The 27,971-nt window shown below is 37.3% G+C and overlaps 1 protein-coding gene across 6 annotated transcripts in view; it reads right to left on the bottom strand.

Annotated features, from left to right (window-relative positions):
- LOC117293911 (restin homolog) overlaps positions 1-27,971 on the bottom strand; it is a 55,989-nt gene that overhangs the window by 5,740 nt on the left and 22,278 nt on the right. For 4 of the 6 annotated variants that reach the window (XM_033776392.1, XM_033776394.1, XM_033776395.1 and 1 more), the window contains exons 2-10: positions 24,222-27,513; positions 23,117-23,275; positions 19,039-19,074; positions 15,019-15,210; positions 12,317-12,427; positions 4,852-5,063; positions 2,524-2,605; positions 1,664-1,822; positions 750-805 (exon numbers count right to left, since the gene is read on the bottom strand). In XM_033776392.1, coding sequence (XP_033632283.1) covers positions 750-805; positions 1,664-1,822; positions 2,524-2,605; positions 4,852-5,063; positions 12,317-12,427; positions 15,019-15,210; positions 19,039-19,074; positions 23,117-23,275; positions 24,222-27,513 — 4,299 coding nt within the window. The remainder of the gene's footprint in view (positions 1-749; positions 806-1,663; positions 1,823-2,523; positions 2,606-4,851; positions 5,064-12,316; positions 12,428-15,018; positions 15,211-19,038; positions 19,075-23,116; positions 23,276-24,221; positions 27,514-27,971) is intronic. The other 2 variants (XM_033776390.1, XM_033776393.1) reach the window with 2 other exon arrangements.

Genomic DNA, 27,971 nt, shown 5'->3' with positions numbered 1-27,971 from the left:
TACATTAAACTTTCAGGGTTTGAAGATAATGATAGTGGAAAGCTTCCCTTCAAATATTACCAACTGAGGTTGTGTAGTTTTTGAGAAATGAGTAAAACAAGTCACAAAATAATTTTCGTCTCAGGAAGTTTAAAATTATTTTAGCATGCAAAATCCCATTAACCAGTTATGAAATTATACCAAAACCATAGCATAACTGGTTACGTTTTTACATGCTAAAACTTACACAAAAATTATTTGTTTTACTTATTTCTCAAAAACTACAGCACCTCAGTAAGTAAAATTTCAAGGAAAGCTTTCTTCAAACTGTGTAAGTTTAATGTAAATCTGTGGACATTGTGTTTTGTGTTAGGAAAAAGTACATAGACCCTTTAAAGGCACTGGACACTATTGGTAATTGTCAAAGACCAGAATTCTTCTTTGGTGTATCCCAACATATGAATCAAATAACAAATCTGTGAAAAATTGGACTCAATTGGCCATCGAAGTTGCAAGAGAAAAACAGAAAAAATATCCTTGTTAATTTGTGTTCTTTCATCAGATACCTAAAAAAGGCTTCAGGCCTTAAGTCTTTTAATATTTGAATGAGAAATTACCTCTTTCTCAAAAACTATGTTGCTTCAAAGGGAGCTGCTTCTCACAATGTTATACTATAACAATTATTTTTAGTAAATACCAATAGTGTCCAGTGCCTTTAAGTTAGTTGGAAAGATGAATAAATTCACAGCTTTCATTGAGTCATTACATACCTGAGCTATATGGTCTTCCTTCATGGAGGTAATTTCACTTTTGTGTTTGCCTTGTACTAAAACAGAGAGAAAAAACCAAGCTTTTTATAAAAGTGCAGCTATTGCCATTTTAACGGATGTGTATTGTAACCCACTTCTTATTACAGCATTCAGACTATACTATGCTTTAGAATCAACTCAGGTTTAATCTAGCCTCGCTACCATGGGCAGCGCGCTGTATCCATCTTGTCACTAACCCCTGGGAGGGATGAACTGGGAAACAACGCTGATTGGCTCAGGAAATTGGTTATGCATTAGATGTCAAGTGCGTGCGTGCGTACTTTTAAGGCATGTTGATCACGCCCGCCTTTTTAATGACACAATTTTTTATTTTTTTTTAACATTCTTTAAGATGAAAGACATGCGTGTGCGCGCAGAAAACATTGAAAATGTACACTCATTCATGGCTCATTTAAATGTGCTAGCATATACATGTAGCACATTTAAATTTGCCAATTCCAGGGGTTATGGTCGAGCAAGGCATGCCGGGAAAAAAATGGCGCAGTGAGATCGATCACCCCTGGGAATGAGGTTGGGTTTATTCCATAGAGTTATATATAAGAACTAGAGGGCGCACGAGTGATGCTTCGTGCACAAACGCCACGGGACCGCAATATGACAAGCGCGTCATTCTGCACGCGCGTTGAATATGAAATACACGTTTGAAGTTTTTTTTATTGAACGCTCACGTGATGCTGTTTGTTCAACTTACGAAATGGCTGCACAAAACACACGCTGTGAGATGCCAGTTTTGTCAACTTAGAAAATGGCCGCCTGCGCGCATGCCGGAGCGCGTATATAGGCCAGTGCGCCCTCTAGTTCTTATACATAACTCTATGGTTTATTCTTATGACAGTTCCAGTCAGTGTGCATACCTCTATCTAGTTCATCTACATGTTGGTTATTTAATCTCTGTTCTAGGCATGTGAGTTGTTCAAGGTGATCATTCTGTAGTTCACTGATTTGTTCCTCATGGCTCCGTCTTGTGTCCACCAACTCGCTCTGGATGCAACCAAGCTCATCCTCTTTTTGAACTACGAACAAATCAAAATCAGAGGGAAAAATTTGTCGGTCAAGTAAGGTTTTATTTTGGGAATTTTCACATTGCAAAGGTACAGCTGTTGCATGTTATGATCAGGGTCCAATTTTATGGCTACGCTTAGCCTTACCATGCAATTCTGTTCTTACAGGGACCTGAAAAGCACAGTTTAAAAAGTGCTAATAACAATAACAATATATTTGATTTATATAGCGCCTATTGATGGATGAATAGATAAATAGTTTATTAAAAAACTGTCCTCGCAGCACAAAGGCTGAATTACAACAATTTTACATAAGTTTAAAAATTGAAATTAAATAGGAGGCAAATTGGTAATAAAAATCTAAAAAATATGTGGAATAGTTTAGTCACTCCCCTAAACTAACACATTGAAAATTGCACATTGAAATTAATTTTACTCAAAAATATAACTTTACTCAATATAAATCGCTAGGTGCTTTACAAAGTATAATAAATAAAACAAAAGTAATGTAATATATATTCATTTTAAGGCAAGTTTGCCCCAATTAAGGCTTTAATCTACTCTTGATAAAGGGGTACAGGAAGAAAAATATCTGAGATGAAACAACTCAGGTGAGCTGAAGGTAGAACTGATACTCCTCTTAAAAAAAATAGATGTTGGGATGTACTTTTGAAGGACCCAATCACTAACAACCAAAGACAAAAGATTCATACCTGTAAGGCTCTTTGCATCTTCAAGTTGTACTTCAATTTCTTGAATTCTCGTCTTGAGGTATGGGTTTGCAAAGGCATCCAACTGAAACAGACACAAACAATGGGTGCAAAATATTAAATTTAAGATGGTTGTTTTTGGGGTTTTTATTAGACAATCTCCACAATTTTTGTTTAAGTACAACAAGTGGACAAAAACAAGTTAAACACAGACAAGAATCATAAAAGATCTGAGGAATCGTGGAGTTTATTTCCACTGTGGTCCTCTGTATAAAATTACAATCAAAAATGCACTCAAGAAGATAAAACACTAAAAAAACATGGATGACAAATTTGTTGTGCGGTTCAGTGTGGCAGTTCTGCCCCCCCCCATACAGCGACTGTGTACAAACTATACTTCTGCTTGAATTTTGACCCCTGCATTTCCTTGAGCAACATTATTTCCCAAAACGCTAAAAAAAACATGGATGACATTCCCCTTCACGATCAACATTATTTCCCAACACACTTCATACCATATTTGGCAATTTTCCATTTTGGTTAACTACAGGTTGACCTCTTTGCATGCTGTTTCTGATCTCAGACTATGCCCTCTGTAATTAGCCTCTTGATCTAATAAGTAGCAGACAGTTCATAAACCCACGAGAACAAACTTATTCTGTGGTTACGGTGTGGCAGGAGATTCTGTCGAAAATCTGTCGTCCCACCCCCGAGATTCTGTCCCTCCATACAGCAATAATTGTACAAACTACTTCTGATAACGCCCTCTTTTGAAACAACCTCCTTCAGCTCAACATAAGATGATTCCCTATTAACCCAGACCAGTATTGTGCAGTCTTTCATATCCATAAAAATAAAATGCTAGAAGACAGATATAAATACACAATGCACATGTATGCACAGTCAAAAAATCCCTTTAAAATACACCCGATAATTATCCCATCAAGTTAAAGGGTCTAGGTACTTTGTACATAATGTCCACAAATTTACATTAAACTTAAACAGTTTGAAGATAATGATAGTAGAAAGCTTCCCTTAAAATAGTACTTACTGGGGTGCTGTATTTTTTGAGAAATGAGCAAAACAGTGTCACAAAAATTATTTTAGTCTCAGTTTTAGCATGTACAAATGTATTAACCATTTATGGTATTTAACCATAACAACCCCTAACTGGTTAATAAATTTTTACATACAAATTTTTTTTCGTCTCACTGACAGACTGAGACGAAAATTACTTTCATGACATTGTTTTACTCATTTCTCAAGAACTACATCACCTCAGCAAGTAAAATTTTAAGGGAAGCTTTCTACCATCATTATCTTCACACTTCACACATTGTGTTTGTGCTAAAAAAAAAAAGAACCCAAGTCCTTTAAAGCCACTAAGGGAATATCACTTACTAACAACCAAGGTCTTCACAACAGTAAATGGTCATGGTCAGAGCTAAGTAGGTCAAAGCACAAAGCCTTAGATTTATTTCAAGTGTTCCCCAAAGAAAGCCTGCTCAAAGGAATTTTAAATAAGGTAAAGAACAAGGACACCCCTGTAAACAATGCAACTGTTTCTACCCTTTCTTAAAGGCACTGGACGCTGTTGGTAATCACTCACAATAATTGTTAGCATAAAAACTACATGGTAACGAGCAATGTAGAGCTGTTGATAATATAAAACATTGTGAGCAATCGTTTCCTCTGAAATAGTTTTTGAGAAAGAGGCAATTTCTCACTCAAATAATTTAAAAGACTTCAGGCCTGAAGCCTTTTATCTCAGGCACAAATTCTGCAACAAGGGAATTTTTTCCTTTCATTATTTTCTTGCAACTTTGATGACCAATTGAGTCCAAAGTTTCACAGATTTGTTATTCTGTGCATACATGTAGGGATACACCAAGTGAAAATACTGGTCTTTGACAATTACCAAAGGTGTCCAGTGTCTTTAAAGGCACTGGACACAAAATAGTTTTTAGCATAAAAACTTACTTGGTAACAAGCAATGGAGAACTGTTGTTTTTTACAGGACAATTACCAAAGCTGTCCATCAGATTTCACGAAACGCTAGGATTAATCCCATCTCAAGTTAGGACGAGTAACTTAGGACGGGGTCAATTCAAAGCGTCCTAACGTTTTTTGATACGGAACTTAACTCGTCCCAAGTCCTAGGATTAGTCCTAAGTTAGTGAGTTTTGGTGACGCAACAATTGGTACGCGCTACGTTTCCCTCTGTGACGCAATGAAATTCGCTTGCATGAAGTATGAACCAGGCTTCAGGAAGAGTTTGGTGAAATCGACGGCAGTGCCCTTAACTTATGCATAGTGTAAGGTAAGACCTACCTTCTGTGTGAGATACTGGACTAAGATGGTCATAGCTTCAAATCCCTGCAGTCCTGACTTGAGATTCATCTTGACCATGTTTAGTTCCTTAGTTCTGCCTTCACACAGAGCCTCTAAGCGCTTTACATCAGCATTAGCTTTGACTAAGAGACCATGGTCACTAGTTGGAGATGGGCTGGAACGACCCTTAGCAGACTTAGTGGCATCAGCTTCTGGACAGAAATCAAAGAGACATTGATATTGAAAACAGGAACGCTGTATATTATATTGAAAATTATAACATCTCTCTGTAAAATTTGAACTACACAAATAAGAAATATTAACACAAAATACATACACTTCATTATTTATTCACTGCAAGGAGTCAGTGATATTTGAATTATATAAAAATATATATAAAGGAGATGATTTGTCATGAGGTCACACTCCATTGTTTCTTCTTGTTAAAAAACAACACAGGAAACATGAGTACATCTTTATGTTATGGTTTATGCTGATTACAAGTGAGGTTATCTCTTAAATCTGACAACTTGCTGACAAACACCCAACAATCCATGCTACTGGAGGATGTTTTTACAATAAAACAATCTTTCGTCAGACCCCTGTGTTTTCCTGGATGTGGGTTTTGGGGTCGAGTTGTAGCCAGAGACATCAATTCTGAATCTTCCATAAACAATGACTCATCCAATCAAAACAAAGCAGCTCTGCATAAAGATGTTGTCTAGAGCCCCTTTCACACGAGAGCATTTTCTTGCTAAAATGTAGCATTTTACAAATAATGTACAGCGTGTGAAAAGTACAACTGTACAAATTCTCTTGCAGAATCTTGTCAACCGAAAATTTTACAACCATGCTAAAAATTAAGCAAGGGACCCCAGTTAAATTGCTGTTGTGTGAATAGCACTTAGTACTAGCTGCATGTTCATGTTTGTTGTTGCTGTCATTTAGCCTTCGAGAAAGACTCTGCTAGGGTTAAAACGTCAGGCCATTAACTATTTTTTGCCGGTACAAATATTTACAACACGAAAGTAATAAAATGTTCATTTATTTGTACAAGGCCAACTGCAAAAATAATGTTTCAAAATAGAAACAACATTTTTTCAAATACAAGCCAGTATCCCAATGACCCCACAACAATAGGGACTTTTCGTTTTCGGCGACGGATGGTTCTGCGACGGTTGTTCAGCTAAACGTTGTCGTTTTCAGCACAACGAAGATTCATCCCAAGTACTGTCGTAGAAATTGAGGGACGACCGTCCTCAAAGCCGACGCATGCGCAGATGACGCCAAATGTCATCTTTACCGTCGCAGAACTATCCGTCGTTGAAAACGAAAAGTCCCTACTACATCAAAAGCAGACATCTGTGAGTCCTGATACTGTAGCTTTCCTTATTCTCAAAATGTGTTCCTAATCTTGAAAGAATGTTAATAAGTATTGCCATCATGTAAAATTATGCATCAGTTAGACAATTACTCGCGATAATGTACTTCAATGTTTCACATCATTATAGCAGCTTATTTAGTTCTGGCCATTTTATGTAGAAAGGAATTTGTGTGAACAAAGTTATATGATGCTTCTTTCCATTGACGATTAATGACTGGCAGTCACACAATTTTAACTGATCTCATTTTATGTAAATCTCTTTTTCAGTAGTGATATGGTTCTGAAAAGAACCGGTGGTTAAAGAGATATTCACAAAGTAAACCTCTCTTAGTTGTACTTCCACAATGCAAACTATCAAATCCTACTAATCACATTTTGATATAATTTAATTCTCCTGAAGTCCAAAAATGTGGACAGCAAACCAAACAGCTCTTCATTCTTAGAACAGCAAGCACTTCTTCCAAATCAGATTTAACCAGGTGGTACCAACAAGAATTTACCAATCTTTGCGTTTTTTTTATAGTAAATCTTTATTATAATACCCACAGCCACACGGTATATCAGCAACATGAACCCAGACATTTTGGGTTGCCACTCGCACCGCAATGGTTCGCCGTAGAGGTGACGATCCTTTTGAGAAATGTCGGTTCATTCTCCACACCATCAGGACGTCGATCTACAAGTGGAAACTCCTTCTGAGAGTTGATCAGTTCAGACAACGGCGCCAACTTAAAAAAAAACTGCCCTCCTTCTCGGAGCTTGAAAACAATCAGCTCATCACAAACTCAGCTTTCAACTGAGTGTTTACCATTGCTTAGTGACAAAGCAGTTTCTGAAGATTCTCAAGTTGAAAGATTGACAGAATTGAGTTGAAAGTTTGACAAAGTCAAGGCTCAGTGAGTGCTGCCACAACAAATCACAGTGTCAAAGAGTCTCATGGCGACTCAGAAACTAAAATCCTCAAAAAAGGGAATACAAACTTTCCAAGTGATTGGAACAGGAAATATATAATCAAAGCTATTTCTGCGTTAGACTAGTTACTTTGCATGTGTGCAGTTCTTCTGCTGTATACATGTGTCTTACTTTGACATATACGGGTTACAATGTGCTGAGCGTTTGTGAGTAATAGACACAGGAAGAGGAAGCTGTCACAAATGCAGTGTCATAGCAACAGTGTTACATGACGGCCATTGTTGACTGCGCCAGAACAGAATCGATTGCAAACCAAAATATGTCATGCCCAAGATACATGTATCTGGACCTAAAAAAGCCATGATACTGGACCTAGACAAGCAAGGATACATTTGGGTTAATTGAAAAAACAAGAGATAGGTGACCGCTGCTAAAACATAGGATTGGAACTGCCTCTAGCTACCGGGTAATCTCGGTGATCTATAGTTGGTAAGACACTGCTCTAGAATTGCAAGGGGCGTGGGTTTGAATCCCACCAGAGTAATATGCCTACAGGTGATTTTTTTTTCCCACAGGACTCAAGAAAGGACTGAGTATACAGTGCTACACACATTGGTGTAAGGGTAAAACCCCAATTATCATTTAAAAAGAGACAACATTCATATTCAAGAAATGTTTGTCTGAATGAAGAAAGAGTATTTTAGAAGCATTCTACTGGTGGACTTGAAACTACAACTCCAGTGTATTTCAAAGAGTTTGTGACAGCTGCATCTTGGAACGGTAGATCGATGAATGCAAATATCATCAACAACAAGCGGCAGAATTTTTTTTACTCCCTCATGGCTGCCTATATCTCAATATTTCAACAAAACACAACTATCCAAACAACTGCAAATGGAAGACGAGTCTTCACAAGAACTAGCCAAGGTGTATCGTATAGTAGCTACAAATGTATATGACACCATATTTGATATGGCTCTAGTTTAAAGGCACTGGACACCTTTGTTAATCAAAGACCAGTCTTCCCACTTGGTGTATCTCAACATATCCATAAAATAACAAACCTGTACAATTTTGAACACAATTGGTCTTCGAAGTTGCATGAGAATAATGAAAGAAAAACACCCTTGTTGCACATAATTTATTGTGCTTTAGAATGCCAAAAGGCTTCAGGCTTTGAATTTTTTTATATTTGAGTGAGAAATTTTGAAAACTATGTAAGTTCAGAGGGAGCCGTTTCTCACAATGTGTTATACTATCAACAGCTCTCCATTGCTCTTTACCAAGTAGGTATTGATGCTAACAATTGTTTGAGTAATTACCAATAGTATCCAGTGCCTTTAAACTGTTCAGGGCTTTGCACTCTGCTCCCACTGTAACAGAAGTATCTGGGCATCTCATATAATATGATAGGATCTGAATCAGGTTACTACAACACACACGAAGGTATCAAATGGATAATCTCAAACCAAATAGGGCCACCATCATGTACCAGCTAGAGAATTTCACAAAATGTAATGTATTATGGACAAATAAAACATCACAGATCAGGCCTGTATTGATTTGTTTCTGAAAGGGCAAGGCAACCTAGGCATTTTCTCCTTGGTAATAGAGGGCACCCTATGAGGAAATAGTAAAATTCTACTGGAGCATTTCAAGGGCACCAAGGCAATCAGTAAGGGCACCAAGGCAATAGGGGGCATGCATGGAGGCAATTACCTCCATTGCCCATGTCAAGTATCAGGCCTGAAAGCTCCAATGGCAAAGGTAAAGGTACAGGCATACATGTATGTATTTGTCAAAAACTTTGAAATGTCACCACTGATCCATTGTAAGTATAAACCCGACCAGAATTTGCAAAAATAAATAAAAAATTTGTGCCTTTGACCAAATATCATGATGACTGGACTGGATTGTCTGTGTAATACATGGAGACTATCCATTAGAGGATTATTTTTATCAAGGGATGCTACACATGACAAGACCCGATAATGACCCCTCGAGGTCAACTCAACACAGGAAATGGTGACAGTGTTGAGGACTGTGATTCACTGGTACTATACCACAAGGCTGTTGTTGGATGTAACAGTTTTACACAGTGGTACCAGCTGTCTGACACCCAGACATCACCTATTGACTGACACATTGATAATTGGTGGTTGACCCTTAGCGAACTGACTACTCGTGCCTGTTGTAATGAGAGTGAAAGCGTGTCAGACTTCTGCAACAAAACCCTGGACCTACTTGTAATTTCATAGAGCTGCTTTTTAAAAAGCAGAAAATACTGTTTATTTTTTGGGGCTTAGCAGAAATGAGCGGGATACCAGTCACAAAGTCTAAATATGACATGGTATTTTGGCTGGTAAACCTAATCTAGTAATTAAGCATAATTATGTTGCACTAAGCTACTTTTTGTGGTTTAGCAGCTCTATAAAATTGGACCGTACAAACATGACTACAGTTGGATGAACCAGAAACACTTTGCGTATACTTTGTGTATCTTACTCCAGAATTCTTAGTTCTTGAACAAGTTTACTTTACCAGGGACTACAATTTATCCTCGGGTCCAACAAAACAAGGCATTGATTGCACTTGCCAACAAAAGTTGAGAATTTAAACTACAAGAGCTGACATAGCATTCGCCAAGGCAGTGGTGCAAGGTAAATATTGGCATGAAACGACAGGTGAACTGGACAAATGCCAGAAACTCTATCACATCATCATTCATGTGGTTCTTGTCTCTATTAATCTTATCGAAAGAAAGGAAAAAGTATGACCAGTGCAGGATATTATCATGTGGGAACTGAGCCAACATGATTCTGCAAACCGTAGGTTTTTTAAAGAAAGGTAAACATAAGTTTTAAATGCGCTCACTTTCTTCAGTTATCAGTTTTGAAAGAACGTATTCCCAAATTATTAGGATTTCAGTAAACGCAATTTGCAAAGTTTTGTAATTAGATTGTTGAATTTGTTGTGTTTTGATGTCAAGACAAAAAAAAAGAAAATTGTCCTGAGATTGAAATCAATAGAGTATTAATTTTTTCCAAAATTTAATCAACCCCCTCAAATAACAGTTTAAGATTTCTTTTTTTTGCAGTGAACTAAATACCTTTGATGGAAGCTGCTTATATGAAAATCAAAGAATCCCGTGACAGGTGCATGCACAAATCCAAGGAGCTAAATTGGAATACCTTTAAATTGACTTCTTTTGCAAACTGAAATTGGATGCCATGTGATGATGAATCACAACGTTGACATTTAAACTAGAATTAATCCCTGTGATTACACTACCCCATTACATCGGCAGGTGCATTCGTTTACACCTGCAGCAATCCACTAATAATAGATCCCAAAAGGTAAATCTGGATAATACCAAGGGACTTTAAACTAAATGGGTGGACCTGATTTGGCTTGGCCCTGATTGAAACAATTAGGTACATAACTATGGGCTCCATAAAGAAACTTGACTATGTCCCAGCAATGGTTGTCTTCTGGGTTTTTCTTTCCAAAATAAATTTCCTACAGGTTGTAATGTAAAGCTTAAGGTCCTCCATCCTTCACTGTTTATATCTGCACCAAATCAGTTAGCGTAGATGATCTTTCAATTCAATTCAATTAAATTCAAATCAACTTTGTTGGTCCTACCATGGAGGAAATTCACTATGCATACATGCAATACAGGACAAAATTAATAACACACAAACATAAATAAACTACTGGAAATAAATAAGATCGGTTCCGGAGCCGCTGCCAATTATCAATATTTTTACAAGCGTACAAACTGTACGCTGGGCGGAGGGGGTTTAGCCCCCGTTGTTTTTGTGTTCTATATATATATTTTTTTAAACATAGCTTCTTGGCCCTTTTGCACCATTAGGTAAGACACTTTAATACCTTTGGAAAGTCAGATTAGCTGCATCTTGTAAGCAGGAGATTACAGCATTATACTATTACTAATGTGTGTTTAACACGTATACATTCTTGATATAATTCGCATTTAAGCAGTCCTAGACCATCTGGCACAAATACATTGAGATCAATATTTACAGCAATCCGTAACAAATTTGTACTTTTACAAATTTTCAATTAGAACCTGCTTCCTCGGCTTACCACAAATAATTTAGCACTACAATTAGACCAAGTTCAGGTCAATAAGAGGTCAGTCAAGTCCTGCAGCAACAAAAAGCATAGTGTAATATACGCATTGTCCTTTCCAGATACTTTGAAGAAATCGATACTGTATACTTCAGAGTCTTATTGTGTAAGGCTCTTAACACCTTTTACATGACTGATGTATGAGGTAATTCAAATGAGAGATGTTTTTCTCTGAATCTAAAATTAGATCTTTTATAGGGTGCGTTCGTTTAGCTTCCCTGGGTCGACCCCGGTGTGTGGCGTGTTTTTTTCCAGGACAAACGTGTGCAGATAATAACCAACGTTCGTCCTGGGAAAAAAACTCGCCACACTACGGAGTCGACCCAGGGAAGCTAAACGAACGCACCCATTGTAAGTTCTCTTTCGATGACTCTAGGGTTATAAGTTACCAGTTAATACAGAAGTTGCCATGATAATAAAAATAATAATAAATAGTTCTTACATAGCACAGTTCACAATTAGTCCCCTGGTTATTGTGTCAATAACATTCCTTTAATCTTTCTTAGCTCCCTGGGGAGTATACAGCCCTGAGCTGCCAGTGGCGCTCCAGTGGCGCTCCAGTGGCTTTTTCATCATACACAATATTATCAACCTCTACCCTCACAGGTACCCATATTACCCATGGGAAGAGAGAAAGCATATCGCTCAAGGACACAAGTGTCATGACTGGGATTCATTGACTTAGCCACAAGAACTTGTATCTGATTTTCTAAACCACTTGGCCATATGACACCCTAAGATAGTAGCATTTTCACTTTAATCATTTCTTTTATGTTTTTGTATGAAACTATAATTCAGCGCGCAGTTTTCTGTGTTTTTCAGAATAGAAGCATATTTGCAGTAACTATTCTTGTCATCTACTAAAATAAGTAGATGAGAGTTGAAAATAAAGCTATACAAACATTTACTTTTCACTTCACTTCTAGAATTCTGCTTGGAGAAAATCACCCCCAAACTTGTGTTATAAGACAACATTCTGTGTTCTGCAAGCAAATGAAGTACACACTATCTTACCTTTACCAACAGAGGGCCTCCTTGTGACATCTTGATGTGTAGAGTCTGCCTTCTTGTTGGGTAGCAGAGAAGTTCTTTGCAGTCTTGTAGCACTTGTACGTCTCACCGGTGCTGTAAGCATCAAAACAATTTGTTGTAAGTCTGACAGTACTAATGGTTGCTACACAGTGTGAAACTCACTCAGGGTGGTTCTAAGATACTGCTTCAGACCTGGAATTTCATTTTTGAACATGTTAAAAGGGCAAGGCCATTTTCATTTTGCAAAGGGCACTTCTATTGGAAAATCTTAACATCAAAACTTTTGAAGGGCACCAAGGCCAACACAAAGGGCAACAGAGGCCCAGGCCTGCTGTTTCTAAAATGTTTCCTTCACAACCTCTGATGATAGTGTACACAATTCGTTGTTTCAAACTTAAATTTTCAGCACAACAACTGGTTCGAAAAAGGGTTCATTACAGTTTACGCTTAAGGCTTTAGTTGATATGCAAACTAAATCCTTGAAGGTCTTGAAATCTACCTGCAGCTGAAGTCTAATCACCTAGCACTATGACCATTGTTATCTAGGCTAGACATGTATGTTATGTGTGCAGGAAACCAGAGGTTTCAAGCAGGAGGTTAAAGATATTGACAAAAATGGAAGACTGCCAACATAGGGCTAGATAGCTCAGTTGGTAGAGCGCCGGCACCCAGAGATCGTTGGTTCGAGTCCAACTCTAGTCAAATTGTTCAATCCCAAATCATTTAAAATTTACCCAGTCAGTTTCCCTTGTGGTTTATAATATTTGATACCAATTTAGAATTCACACCGAAGTGGTTACAAAAATCCATTCAAGTATTTATCTATGTGCATGTTATCCATCATTTGCAAGATTTGTATGTGAAAGCTCAACACCTTGTAAAGTCCTGACACTCTGCTGACTACAAAGTAAATCAGCACATACATATCCATAATAAGTATTTTGCATTGAGCATGTATATTTTGGGTATGAAGGGAGAAGGTACACAGTCTCTTGTCAATGCCTATAGAGCAAGCTAATCAAACAAGTGTGACTTATTAAGAACTCACTCTATGGTAGTGAAGTTAAAAAGGCAGTGGACACGATTAGTAAATACTCAAAATAGTTATTAGCATAAAACAAGTAATGGCATGGTAACAAGTAATGGGGAGCTGTTGATAGTATAAAACATTTTGAGAAACCGCTCCCTCTGAAGTAACGTAGTTTTCGAGAAAGAAGTAGTTTTCCACGAATTTGATTAAGAGACCTCAGAATTAGATTTTGAGGTCTTGAAATTAAGCATCTAAAAGCACACAACTTTGTGTGACAAGGGCGTTTTTTCTTTCATTATTATCTCGCAACTTCGACGACCAATTGAGTTCAAATTTTCACAGGTTTGTTATTTTATGCATAGTGTTGAGATACACCAAGTGAGAATACTGGTCTTTAAACAATTACCAATAGTGTCCAGTGTCTTTAATAACAAGTCCCCAAACATACATTGATACCTCATCACGCAAAGCCTAAAGACATTCTGATAAGAAAAATGACATGTTACACTAAACCTGTGATCCATACCATCCTGCTATCCTTAAATACCTGTCATTTGTCCCACTATGCAAGCTCTCTATCCATCTGTCATCATCTACCCCCTTCCCTCTACCCGTACCACCTGAGGGACATCATATAACACTAGTACACTACCACACCCAAAATATAAACAGTTCCTGTCTACCCAAATGGCACTGAGCTACATGCACCCCTTCAACATTTCATAGCCATTTTATGGAATGTGACTGAAATGTTATATGAAAAGGTATTAAACACAGTACCTGTATGATTTGGCCATAGGAAAAAAATAGGCAAATATAATGGAGTACAAGGGCTGACCTACATGGCAAGAGGCTTAAAGGCAGTGGACACTATTGGTAATTACTCAAATTAATTATTGGCATAAAACCTTTCTTGGTGCAAGTAATGGGGAGAGGTTGATGGTATAAAACATTGTGAGAAACGGCTCCCTCTGAAGTGCCATAGTTTTCGAGAAAGAAGTAATTTTCCACGAATTTGATTTCGAGACCTCAGGTTTAGAACTTGAGGTCTCGAAATCAACCATCTAAACGCACACAACTTCGTGTGACAAGGTTTTTGTTTTTTACCTCGCAACTTCGATGCCCGATTGAGCTCAAATTTTCACAGGTTTGTTATTTTATGCATATGTTGACATACACCAACTGTGAAGGCTAGTCTTTGACAATTGCCAATAGTGTCCACTGTCTTTAAACACACTATTTAATCATAATTTCGTTGATTTTTCTGAGGGCCTCCCCCCCTCAAAAAAACCCCAAAAAACAACAACAACAACAACAACATGAAATCAGACTTTAGTAGGAAGAAGATCATGCCTGTAAACACTTGGTCTAAAAAAAGAGAGTAATTCTTCACACTTTTTGTGTGAATTGAATCGTGTATTGATTTTAAAGTCCTTTAAGAGGCCATTGCTAACACAATACCAAAATACAAGGACAAGTATAATGGATACATCATTCAACATAATAACATTAGAAGGATTATGATTGCCTTGTTAAGTTTGCTACTTATCTCAAAACAATAGCTGGATAATTTCTAGCCGAGGTCAAAGCTTAGTTAAGTTTTCTAGGGACCTTTAATCCAATAACAATGATCCTTTAATGGACTAATTCTTACCAGCATCCACAGCTGTTATCCCATTGGTTAATGAGCTGGATAGCTGAGAGTCATTCTTGGACTGGTTCCCGTCAGACTGTTTACCAGGAAAGCCCTTATTAGCTGCAGAAGACTTGGCCAGGGATACCGGTGCGGGTCGACTTGGCCTAGAGAAACTGAACGTCTGCAATCGAGGTGGTGGATTTGAATCTTCTGTAAGAATTGAACAAAAAAATCAAGTTATATGACAGGTAACTTTACCTTATTGCAGTATAGGGTCATACTAAGGTTTCTAATCAGCTAATTACTGTTGGTTGGAATTTATATCCAAAAGATTCTAAGAAATGAGTGAAAGATATGTTTAACCATAGATAAAGTCCTTGCCCTTTGGTTAACAATCAGTCACTTTCGATTAATGCGTAGTAATTTTGACCGCGTGAGGGCGCTCTCAATAGTATTTTGTATCACTTCCGGGGGTATACGCGAGTCGTCCTGCACAGTTTTAATGGGCGTTCTATCACTTTTGTTGCGCCGTAGTTAGAGGTTGATTATAACCGCAAAGGTCTTATTGTCCAAGATGGATATGATATATGTAGTCGTAATGTGTTCCAGTCTTTATAACTGTTTTGGTATGAATGAATATACACCCGGAAATGATATAAATATGTTTGAGAGCGCCGTCACGCCGTCACAAAATACGGCGCATTCGTTGTCAACTTTTAGTCAATGAGTGGGTCATTTGCAATGTCCATTATAATAACTCTTGAAATGTAAACAACAAAAACAGTTGAACTTTTTCACACAACACAGAAACAGCAGAATGAATGATACAAAAATGCTGGCTCAACATTTGAGGTTTACAAGGATAGAAAGAACTTCAGGAATCACATTTAAAATAACTTGGACTCATTCTTTCCCTCATGCAGGGAGACGCAAAAAGCGAGGAAAAACAAATAACACGTAATGACAGGCCAATTTACAAACACTCTCTTTTTAAACAGCTTTCAGCCACAGATAAAAACGCTTTGGGAAATTTATCATTTCTGTTCATTTGTGATAAAACAAAAAGCTACTCATGTGGCCTTGGAATTGAAGCTGGAAATAGACCAAGCTTTTTACTTGTCTACACCATTAAAGGATAAAATGTACATGGTGAACTATTGGTGCATTCAAATTCAGGTGAATTGAGTGCATATACATGTATATCAAACCCCAAGAAAAAATAGGAAAACAGGTTAATTACTTCTCTTTGAAGTTATAAAATGTATTCAATTCATATGTGTGGTTTACCTCCAGGTATTAAAGGGAAAATATAAAACTATTGGTGCATTCAAATTATTGTCTGAATTAAGTGCATATTAAAGGAACACATTGCCTTGGATCGGTCGAGTTGGTCTTTGAAAAGCATTTGTAATCGTTTGTTATAAAATGCATATGGTTAGAAGGATGTTTTAAAAGTAGAATACAATGATCCACACAAATTTACCTAAAAATCTGTGGTTTTCCTTTTACTTTGCGAACTAACACGGTCGGCCATTTATGGGAGTCAAATATGTCAGCCATTTATGGGAGTCAAACATTTGACTCCAATAAATGGCCGACCGTGTTAGTCGACCAGATAAAAGGAAAAAGAAAAAACATGCAATTTCGAGTGATACTTAAAACATCTTTCTAATCATACGCATATCATAAAAAACAGTTACAAAGTTTTCAAAGACCAACTCAACCAATCCAAGGCAACGTGTTCCTTTAAACCCCAAGAAAAAAAAAGGGAAGAAAATTGGTTAATTCCTTCTTTTTGCTGGTATAAAATTCATGTGGTTTACCTCCAGGTATTAAACAAAACAAACTACGTAACCATTTTTTTTTTACAAACTCTGAGGAGAACATAGTGGTGACTGGTGTGGAGGGTACACAAATTTATAAAATGTATCACAAAAGTTGAAATGGAAGTGCAAATGTAACAAGCGCATATTTTTATTCCCAAACAAACATGATCGAGTAAACTTTAATTTAAAATCATGACATGTGAAAATACATGAGGAAAACAAAATCTGATTTAAGTTTTAACAACAACAAAGAGCAAAATAACCAACTCCAAAAGAAAGGTGTTTAAAGGTAATTATTCATCAATTATGGCGCAATATTTTTAAAGGATTTCTGGGCCCTTAATTGAAGGAAATAAATCTTCTTATGTGGATAAGCTCTTCGTCAAATCTCACATAATGACATTTTCAAACTGACTGACTTGAATTTCTTTGCTTCGCAAACATTTAGTGGGGCACCAGTCACAACTATGTAATTTTGGATGGTAACCTGTTTCTGTTAAGCAACAATTTTCTGTGCTCAGCGAATCGTTGAGCTTACAGGCTTTATGAAATTGGGCCCTGCTACTGTCGTCATACAAGGGTTATAAATTGAAGTGGGGACTTTTTAAATGTATGAATGATCAACAAGATAATCACAGCCTCAAGTTCAGGCTGGTTCATTGTGAATATAAACGGGAAGTGGGTTATTACTGTGAACCAAACTACTGCCAAGGCCATAACATTTGCTTCAATTTCAGCTTCTTTGGTCATGTGTCAGATAACAATATTATGCTGAGTAATATAGCTGAAAAGTTGAGTAAATGCATCAAGGCAGGAATTATTTTAATGCAGTTCTTTCACCAATAGTAGGATTTGTTCTGTTCTGGGTTTTTATTTTTATTTTTTGTTTTTATATTTATTGTGTGCTTTTTGCTGGTTTATTTATTGTATTCGTTTTTATTTTGATTGGTTCGTTGCTTTTCGTTTAACTTTTGCTGTACTTTTTGATGTACTTGTATTTGTTGAGGTCAAATAAATAATAACAATAATAATAATAATAATAATAATAATAATAATAATAATAATAATAATTTGAACTGTCTCTAGCTACCGGGCAATCTCGGTGGTCAAGTTGGTATGACACTGCTCTAGAATTGCAAAGGTAGTGGGTTTGAATCCCACCAGAGTAACATGCCCAAATGATTTTTTTTTCACAGAACTCGGGGAAAGTACTGAGCACAAACTGCAGTGCTATGGGTAAAACCAAAATAGATACCAAAAGTGTTGAGCACTTTGATCATCACATGTAGTTGGTAATAATATACAATGTATGTTTAGAATTCTTAATTATTAGTATACATGTATTTCCCCTGTGCAATGTTGACATAGAGTGGGCAAAACAAACCTCGTTATATTGTCATTAACCTGTCAAATTACCAACCAATAATAAATGTAGCAAAATTATTTATTAATAACCAAGGGGGGAAAAGGGTTATGGGATAACACCAACACAGATTAAAAGGACAACTGAATGATCATAAAAGCAGTGCTGTAAAAAAAAAAGTAAAGTAAAAACTAACATGAGTTTAATGACACATGTAAAACGTCAAATTTAAAAAACACCCAACAAGACATGAAGAAAAAAATGAAGCATGGATGTGGTTCAATGACTACAGCATGTTGAGTTTAAGACAAGGTGGCTAAAGATGTCACACCGAATCAGATTTTATGATTTTTGTCAAACGATGCAGGACTAATATTAATTTTGGTTTTACCAAAATACACTGAGCAATATGCCTGTTATTTTTTTCACAGAGCAAAGGAAAGTACGGAGTATACAGTGCTAACAACACACATCGGTGTATATGGGTAAAACCAAAATGAAAATTTCCATTTATATGCTGGACTGATACACATAAAAACAAACAAAGAAAGTACAAATAGGCTTTGTGACCAAACAGTTCTGCCGAGTGATCTGAAGAGTGCATCTCTTTCTATCATAGAAGAAGTTGAAACTTCAATGCAATTTAAGAAAATGAAAACAGTTTCTGAAAGTATTACATGCACATAATTATTTGAAAAAAAAAAGCAAAATTGGATTTTTCTAAATGCAAATGAACAAAAACAGAGCAACCCTCAACATGCTAATGTCATAATTTGTCAAAGAAATGAAGCGATGAAAACTTAAATATTTTAGACACTTGAACTTTGACCTCTGGTCTGGTGTACTTACTCCTAGGGGCAGGGCGAGGGCGCTTTGCATGTTTAGCTGTTGTCAAAAGAAGTTGCGTTAATTATAAACATACATGAGAACACAAATACAAAGTAAACATGTATTACATAAAAGGAACTTCACACAATGATTTTTATTTCAGTGATAGCACTGCTTAAAATAATTAACAACGAAAATAAAATGTTCAGTTTGCTGCTGCTTTCTCATGGCAAAGGTATGCAAATTTCATTCCGTTCTGTTACAATGAAAATCATTGAAAGGTTTCATCATGTGATGTACTAGGGAAGTACATGTAGCGGTTACTTTTCGAAGACTGAAATTTACATTCCAACTCTTCGTTTTATCAAGTTAATTTGCAAGTTAAAATTTTTTTGTTACCAGGACTTTATAAATGCTGTACCTTCCCTTCAAAGTATAAAAAACAAACATACATGTATTGTGGTCAGATAATATCCTCATCTGATGCCTAGTGTTCATGCATAGTCATTTGTTCATAACAAGAAAAAGTGACCAGCCAACACTTTGTGTGAAACAATAAGGTGACTGTGGCAAAGAAGACACAATGTCAAGAAGTAAAATGTTAAAACACACAGGAAAGATTTAACCCCAAAACGAGGAGATACATGTAGCCTATAGACTAACAAATTTAAAATTAACATAAGCCATCTTGCTTTTGGCCTGACTGTAAAAAAGAGATATAAATATTTATTTCCTGGACCCAAATCCGTTCTAATGCATGAACTATACAAATTCTGTTGATTTTTAATAAATGTATAATTTACACTAACAATACAGCACCCATTTAGTTTATACTCAATGCAGCATATTAATGCATCTTATTTTATGCATGACTTGGTATTTATTATAAACAGATGTTGGACAGTGCGCTGTTTCCTTTGGATTATAGTTTTAAAATTTTCCATTGGGTTTGTTTGTAAGAAAGAGTTTATACTAACATTTCAGCGTTGGTTTATTGCAAATTTTCTCTCAGGTGATTTTGGTCTCAAGACGAAATGTTTGTGATATTACTTTGAAGAGACACATATTAAGTTTTTAAATGTTTATATGCAAGTTTTTATGTATTGCACCTCTAAAATAATGTCCCTTTTATATACTTGTAAATTTTTATGTAATCCGTGTCTGTATCTTATATAGAAATATCTTTATGGGCAGACTGAACCTTATAGGTTGTAGGAAAATTTACATTTTCCTCCTCAGCCTAGCCTTCTTCATATCTTTTTTATATCTCTTTTGTGTGTAATTTTGTTGAAATTATGAAGAGAAATAAAATAATAATAGATAATAATAACCAGAAAACAAAATGCTTGTGTTTGTAATATCTTTAATATAAAAAATTAGCCTAGACATGATTCCTCACAGCTGTTATCTACATATAGTGATTCAAAATCTACGTCCCGGAAATAAAAATTCAATCCAATTCGTTCTAAGTATGTTTCAGTCCCTTCAATGTTGTCATTACTACAAGGAAAGGCTTTTGATATGATAAGAAACAAAAACAAAAGCAAGAAAGTGCTTCAAGTATTATTTTCACTTTCAACACTCGACAGTCCGAAAGCCCTTGGCGAAAAAATCCATTTATTAAATCAATCAAACACGGCCTAAGTTGCCGACTTCCATGAAACCCTATCTGAAGTTAAAGGAATATTACAGAATTGGTTTTTGCTAACAAAACAGTTTCTGGCAGTGTAAGCATTTTATGTAATCCACTATATATCAACTGACAAACATGTAAAAGTTTGAGATCGATCGGCCATCTAGGTCGCGAGAAATTAGTGAAAAACCAATTACAAATTTTGCATGATATCGATTTTAAAAAAAATGAATAAAATGCACTGAGCGTTAAACTCCAAACGGGAAATTAGTTTTATTTATGTCTCACCAAATATGACATTTCAGACAGAAATATTTCAAGGAATGTTTTCTACTATCATCATCATTAGATCATGTAACTTTTATGTAAATCTGTGATCTTAGACGATTTTATTTTTATTTTTACCAATTCTGCAATGTTCCTAAAACATGAAGGAGCAGAGTATAGGGAGTTATGATGATGGAGTCTCTATGCAGCGTGTAATAATCTCATCTTTAGAAGTGACTGACATTTCATCTGATAGGAATGAGCTTGAATTCAGTGTAACATTATCTTGAGCTACTCTTAGATTACCCTGAAATGAATGTTTGCATCTTGATGCTATTACTACTTGGGATGTCGAGGGAAAACAATCTCCATATATGGTCAATAGGTCTTCTTAAGGATGCTACTCTTTAAAAGAAAACTGTGGATAAAATCATGTGTTTATTTATGCCCATAATATACATGAATACTGTAGTAGAGTAATTAGATACATCTACAACTGTTATCTCTGCTATGGTTTCATTTTCATTCCATACTGACTAAATATATCTAAGAGAAACATCAGGCCATTGCAATAAGATTCTAATTACATTTTGCTACATGTACTTCCTTGAAAACAGTAACGAGCTACAAAGTACACTAGTTCTAATATTGCATTTTTTAAATATTTTCTTTTAAAGAATATTATAGCATTTCAAGTTCTTTGTGCCCTCCAAAGCTTGCATTTTTATCTAACAATATGTTTATCTTCGAAAAGCAGAAATGTTTTGAAACAAATCAGAGTGATTTGTGGTTTTGCAGTATATATGCCAAACCTGTTAAAGTAAGAGCAAGTCTCTTGGGCCCAATTTCATAGAGCTGTTTAGCAGAAAACACTGCTTGATAAATTTATTCGCTAAGCAAAATATGAGTGGGGCACCAGTCGCAACAATGTAAACTTTATGAAATGTTGGCTGGTAACCTGTTTTTGCTAAGCAAGATTTTCCTGTGCTAAGCAGATTTTTGTGATTACAGGCTTACAGGCTTTAAGAAACTGGGCCCAGGTCAGAGCTATGATTGGCATGCATTCCTAGATGCTCGATCATTCCTTATCTTCCTGTATCTATGTATTTAACACGTGCTTCTACAATTCATGGCATACTTTCCCAGAGCATGCCCAGAGTAACCGGGTCGTGAGAGCCTGTAGATTATCGTCTACAGATGTGCGATTATGTTAAGGAGAGTGGACGAGATTGTAGATTCGTGGATAGTAGGAGCCGCAGGCGAGTGAATTGTAGCCACGAAAATCTGATCACAAAAATCTGGTGGATCTTTTGAGACAAACATGCATTACATACTTGCATTAATGCAAACATGTTTCACATAAAGTTTCAGTTGTTTTTGTGTAACACCTCTCTTCAAGACAGACCCGTAGATTCCCTTTCAACTGAAATATTTTAATTTTGCTGTATAAGCTTTAGTTTAAAAAGACTTCCTTCTCCCACTACTTTATATCCCAGCATTATTCTGTTAAGTGTTCTTGCTCATGACTACACAGTCTTCTACTGTAACTGATATGTTCAGACACCTTTTAATCAATCAAAGCTTCAAGGATGAAACATCATCCACAACACTGACTAGTACAGTAGCTTCAAGCTTCACTTGGATTATATCAAACGCTTACAGGCCAATACAATCACTGTGTAGTGTGCAGTGGAATCTGAGAACCATGCATCATGAAATAAGGCTTATTTAATAGACATCTTAGTGTCTTCTGCAAATTTTCTCCATCTTCCCTGTTACTAGAATGGGAATGTTCTAGATTGTTAATGAAGCATCAATCATGCAGCATAATTACAACCTACATGTAGTTTCACAGGTAAAGATGGTCAGTGCTGTTGTTGAACTGTACAGATAAAAATCGTTTTGCAAAGTAAAACTACATGTACCTTTCATATACTTTAAAACCTGAAAACTCCAATACAAACTGAGTGAATTGTTAGGAACTCATCTCAGATTGGATGTTGAAACTTTGTTCAAACTGACTCAAGCTACATTTGTTTTCACAGAGCTCGGGAAAGTATTGAGTATACAGTGCTTACGCAAATCGGTGCATCAGGGTAAAACCAACATTATAGGAAACTTAGTTTATAAAACCATTGCACAAATCTTCACAACATTCATACCCAGCCAATATGATGAGTCACAACAAAATATATTTACCATCTGAAGTGGAGGTGCTGAGTCTTGAAGACAGAGATGTTTTTGATTCAGTCCTCAACGAAGTGTCAGAGTTCACTGTTGATGTACTCGTCTTCCGTTCAGAATGATTGCGGTCTGTGTGGCGCAGAGATGAGGTGGTTTTATTGGCTGGTTTCCCTCCTGCGTCAATGCAAAAGGGGAAAAAAAATTACTAATGATAAATGACAGTTTTCTGTTTTTTGTCATCTTCAGGGAAACACCTCTTCCAAATTTTGTAGTTTCTAAATTTCGTACAACTTGATGTATGTAGCTTTAAAATGAACAAAATTTTCTCATGTAATATCCTACATGAATATGAAATACTAGGAGGAATCCACCAGTGCCAAATTTCAAAGCGATGCTTAACGGTAAGCTTATTTTTGTGCTTACTGTAGCACAACAAAATATGCTCATGTGTATAAAGCGTATTTCACAAGTTAGCAAGAAAATTAGGGGGCCATCTTGTACGTTCAACATGGTTTGCATTCTGACGTCATTCATTTTCGTGCAGTAAGCACTGGAGCGTTAGTATGCCTTTTCATGATTACAGTTAGCAGCGCTATGAAATGGAAATTGACAGCAAGCGCGAAATTGGCCAGTAAGCAGCTCTATGAAATTGGGCCAAGGATACAACGCAATTTGAAAAGCATGTACTTTAATGCAGTAGACACACTGTACGTATTGCTGTTCGTAGTGAAACAAGTCTCAATTTTATTTAATGTTAGTTGATATTTTCAACATGGGAATATCCTACTCATGGCCGAAGACAAATGCAAGCGTGGGTGGGCATGACACAGAGACAATGTGATGTAAATTCTGTTGGCTACTAAAGCAAGTGTTAACTGCTAGTGTTTTGGTTTTTGGTTTTTAAATCAGTCTAATCAATGTTAGTTTGTAATGACAAAACTTAAACTAATTCAATATGATGAATTTTTGCCAATGACAAACAAACACACTTCTTTTTCAAACTACAAATCTAAAATTATCACTTTTGTTCGTTTTAAAAGAGAGGCAACTCGAAAACAAAAAGTAACCTCTACATATAAGACACTGAATAAAAATACAAAACTAACAGCAGACGACTCACCAATAGAGCTGCTCCGACTACTTGTTCTGGTAACAACACCACTCAGATCAGACTTCATGCTCCTGTTGGACGAAGACAGGCTATTTGGTTCAACCTCCAAAGATGATGTACTATTTTGACCAGAGGACTTCTTGTTAGGCAGAGTGAAGCTTGACTTGTTGCCTGTCATGTCTATGGATTTTCTCCCTGTGTCTATTTTACTCTTTACACTAACACGTTTGATGGAAGAATTGCTGTCCTTGTTGGTAACTGCCTCTGCCGCCTTCTGTTTAGAAAGTTCTGCAGCCTTTTGTTTGAGAGGTTCTGCAGCCTTCTGTTTAAGTGGTCCTGCAGCCTTCTGTTTAGGAAGTTCCGCGGCCTTTTGTTTTGGAATGGCATTACTGCTGCTGCTGTGACCTTTGTTAGTAGCAGAAGTGGGATTCTTGTTAGATTTCCAAGAGCCTGGCTTGTAGCCTCTCTTGGCCTTGTTATCTACAGATGAACCTAAAGAAGATGTTTCTGTTTTACAGTCCAATGACTTAACAGCAGTCAGCTTCAGTTTTGTTGCAGCTACGTTGCTTTTCACAGATGATTCATTGTCTCTGGTAGAGCTGAATGACTTGGGCTGCTGGAGGTATGACATGCGTTTCTTAGGCAACTTTGAGCTGTCACCATTTTCCTTTCCCTTTTGTGACTCGATCTGTGTTATTTCATTTGACTGTGTCGCACTAAATGTAGAGTTAAGCAGTTCTGGTCCAAACTTCTTTTTGTCGTATGAGGGTGACGTCATTTCAGCCATTTCAAACTGTGTTACAGTCTCCAGCTCTGCAGAAGGACATCGTTCTTTGATTGTTAGTGGTTTGTTCTGTTCCTGGTCAGGAGACATGTCAGCAATGACAGTACTGGCACTTTCACTGCTACCTTCTGAAGCAAAGCTTCTCTCCTTCTCAGGGCTTGTTGCATTTTCATATCCTGTACTCAGAATATTCAGAGTCACAGAGGGGCTAACAGCTTTCAATTGATCCTTGGGCTGATTGGACTCTATACACACAGATGAATCTCTGTTCTCCACAGTTAAGTCCTTTTCATAATCGCCCACTGTCACAAACGTTGCCGTCATTTGCTGCTGTAGAGATTCCACATGGCAGTAATCCACTGCTGAGGTCAAGTCACTAGGATTACCTGAAGCTCCTCCACTATTGGTTTCAGGACTCAAACTCTTCTCTAATGTACAAGGATTAGGACATGAAGTTTCCCCAACAAAGTCTGTTTCTGCCTGTTGGACCAAATTCTGCCATTCGTTACTCAGATCATCAGTGTACACACACTTATCGTCCTCACTCGGTTCATTACAGTCTTCATGATGGGCATTACTGCTGGTGGAATGTCCATCTGGCACTTCAGTTATTGAGGCAGGTTTCTCTTGAAGATCTGACCCACAAGGATTTCCATCTGATTCATTCATTGCTATAGAATCTGCACAACTAGTTCTATCCTTGCCCTTAGGGCTAATCTTGGATTCAGGCTGGTTGACTATCTCTGTGTTGTTGTTTGTTATGTCACTACTGTCCTCTGTACTCCATTTAGGAACTGCTTTAAACTCTTCGCCTGGTAACTGTTCATCTCCTACTGCTGCTTGATCCAATACAGAATTACAGACTTGCTCCTCTGTTGATTCCAACTGACTTGCCTCTATTTCTGTTGTTTCTAACTCCATACTCCAGGCAGGAACCAGAAATGAAGGGATATTGTAAAATGTTGTATCACTTCCGACTAACAGGTCATCCTCGACGACTGTTAAAGACTCCAAGACCTTAGGCTTACAATGATCAGTGAGTTTGGGAGCTGAGTCTGACTCTTCAACGAGTGGTGGTGCAGTTTCACTTTGTGGACTGTCCAAAGGAATGTTGCAATCTTTTAAAGCTTGTTCAAACTCTTCCGGTGTCAGTAAATCAAATCGTAACCGACCTGTTGGAGTATCAAGTGCTGATGGTACAGCCCAGAATTCATTATACTCAATATCATCACCCTCCTCAGCGTCAGGAACTACAAATGTATCTTTTATATCAGATTGTGAGATTCCATCCGATTCCCAGTAGTACGTATTCTCTGTGGATGATAGAGGTGTGGATGTGACCTTATCATGTGCATCCCATGATAAAGGTGAAGTGGAGTTCAGATCTGTGGCTGTTGGGGTATAGCAAGTGGATTCTTTAGTGTGTTTTTTCTCTGTTTTTAAGGACGGAAATCCACGAGGACTTTTCCCAACTTTAAATGTTTCATTAAGGCTAGTTTTCTGTCTCGTACCGTCCTTTTTCAGCTTTGAACTATCGTCTTCCAACAGCTGTGTCAAATCATTTAGACTGGGCTGTGACGCCAGTCCCCTTTGCAGGCTTCCAGAGGACGATTTCCGGGTTCTCGGACTCGACTGCTCAGGAGTCTTCTTCCTTGAAGGGGGACTTCTTGAAGGGGGACTTCTGTGGCTGGATTGATTTCTCTGAGGTTGACTTTGGTCATGTGCTACTGTAAAGGTAGCATCATGGGATGTTGTTGAGGGGGATTTGGAATGGATTGAGGGAAGTCTACTCTGTAGAGTCCTGTCATGAGTCCAGCCTGGGACAGTGATCCCAGAGTCCGCAGGACTGATTCTCTTTTTTTGAAACAGCTTGCTGCCGTTTGATGCCTTCTCTGCAGAAAAACATTCAATTCTGGAGATTTCAGAACGTTTGGCAAGCCCTCTTCTGCCTACAGGCTGTGGTTTGTCATCATTCACTGCTAACGATTTAGGTCTGGCAATCTTTCCACTGAGTCCTAGAGCTGGTATCTTACTAGCAGGTTTAGTCTCCTTCCCGGATCCTTGCTGTAACAAAGCAATCTTCCCACTTGAATTAGGCGCCAGTTCTAATGGTTTCCCCTCGCTGGCCGAGTTCACAGCCTGCACTTTGAACGCATGGATAAAAATCCCATGGTTTGGGCTGCATTCAAAGTACTGAATCCCATCTACACTCCCGTCATTCTTCCCAAGGGGATCGTCAAGTCTAATGCCGCAGAGGCAGCCCTGCGAGAAATGAGTCTTTCCCTTGAACTCTAGCGTCCCGATGCGTCCGTCAGCTGTCCAGACGCGTTGACCAATCAGAAGATGCTTACTGTGTAACACACTGGTCTTCTGAGGGATTCCTGAAGGAGACACTGATGGGACAACGTTGATGGATTTGAGGTCTGGTGATTTGATGGAGTTGGAGATGGTCTTGGGAGCTTGCAGAAGTGATCTTCTGTGTCTGGTGGCTGGAAGCCTGCTCTCAACTTGAGTGGCCTGTACAGAAAAATAAAAAAAATAAAAAATATACAGTGAGATCACTAATGTCTTTAACATTACGGGTTGGTAAAAACCAATTCTAAATGTATCTATGACAATTTTAATAGAACCACCGAGTTGGATTTATTTTGAAGAACTGCATCAAAAAAAGAAAGCAATTAAGTTATAAAATCACTCAATAAATTGCAGGCAATAAAAGAATGTGTCTTTGTGTAGTTGAATCAGGTCCAGCAACAATAGATCTTTATCACCCTGTCACCATCTTGGTCATGTTCCCAGTTTCAAATAACAGTAATGAATGCTAACATTCATTGCACATGGCACCAGACTATTATTTCGTCCAGCCTCAGTTTGGTTACAATGAGTTGGAATGGAGTAAAATCAAGATGACCGCACCATGATAAAGGCCTATGAGTTACATTGCTCATCATCTGCGTTTACAGTGGGAAACCTCC

Source organism: Asterias rubens, chromosome 8, assembly GCF_902459465.1.
Source record: "Asterias rubens chromosome 8, eAstRub1.3, whole genome shotgun sequence".
Classification (NCBI taxonomy): Eukaryota; Metazoa; Echinodermata; class Asteroidea; order Forcipulatida; family Asteriidae; genus Asterias; species Asterias rubens.
Note: the sequence above shows the minus strand (reverse complement) of the source record. Positions and strands in the feature narration are given on the sequence as shown.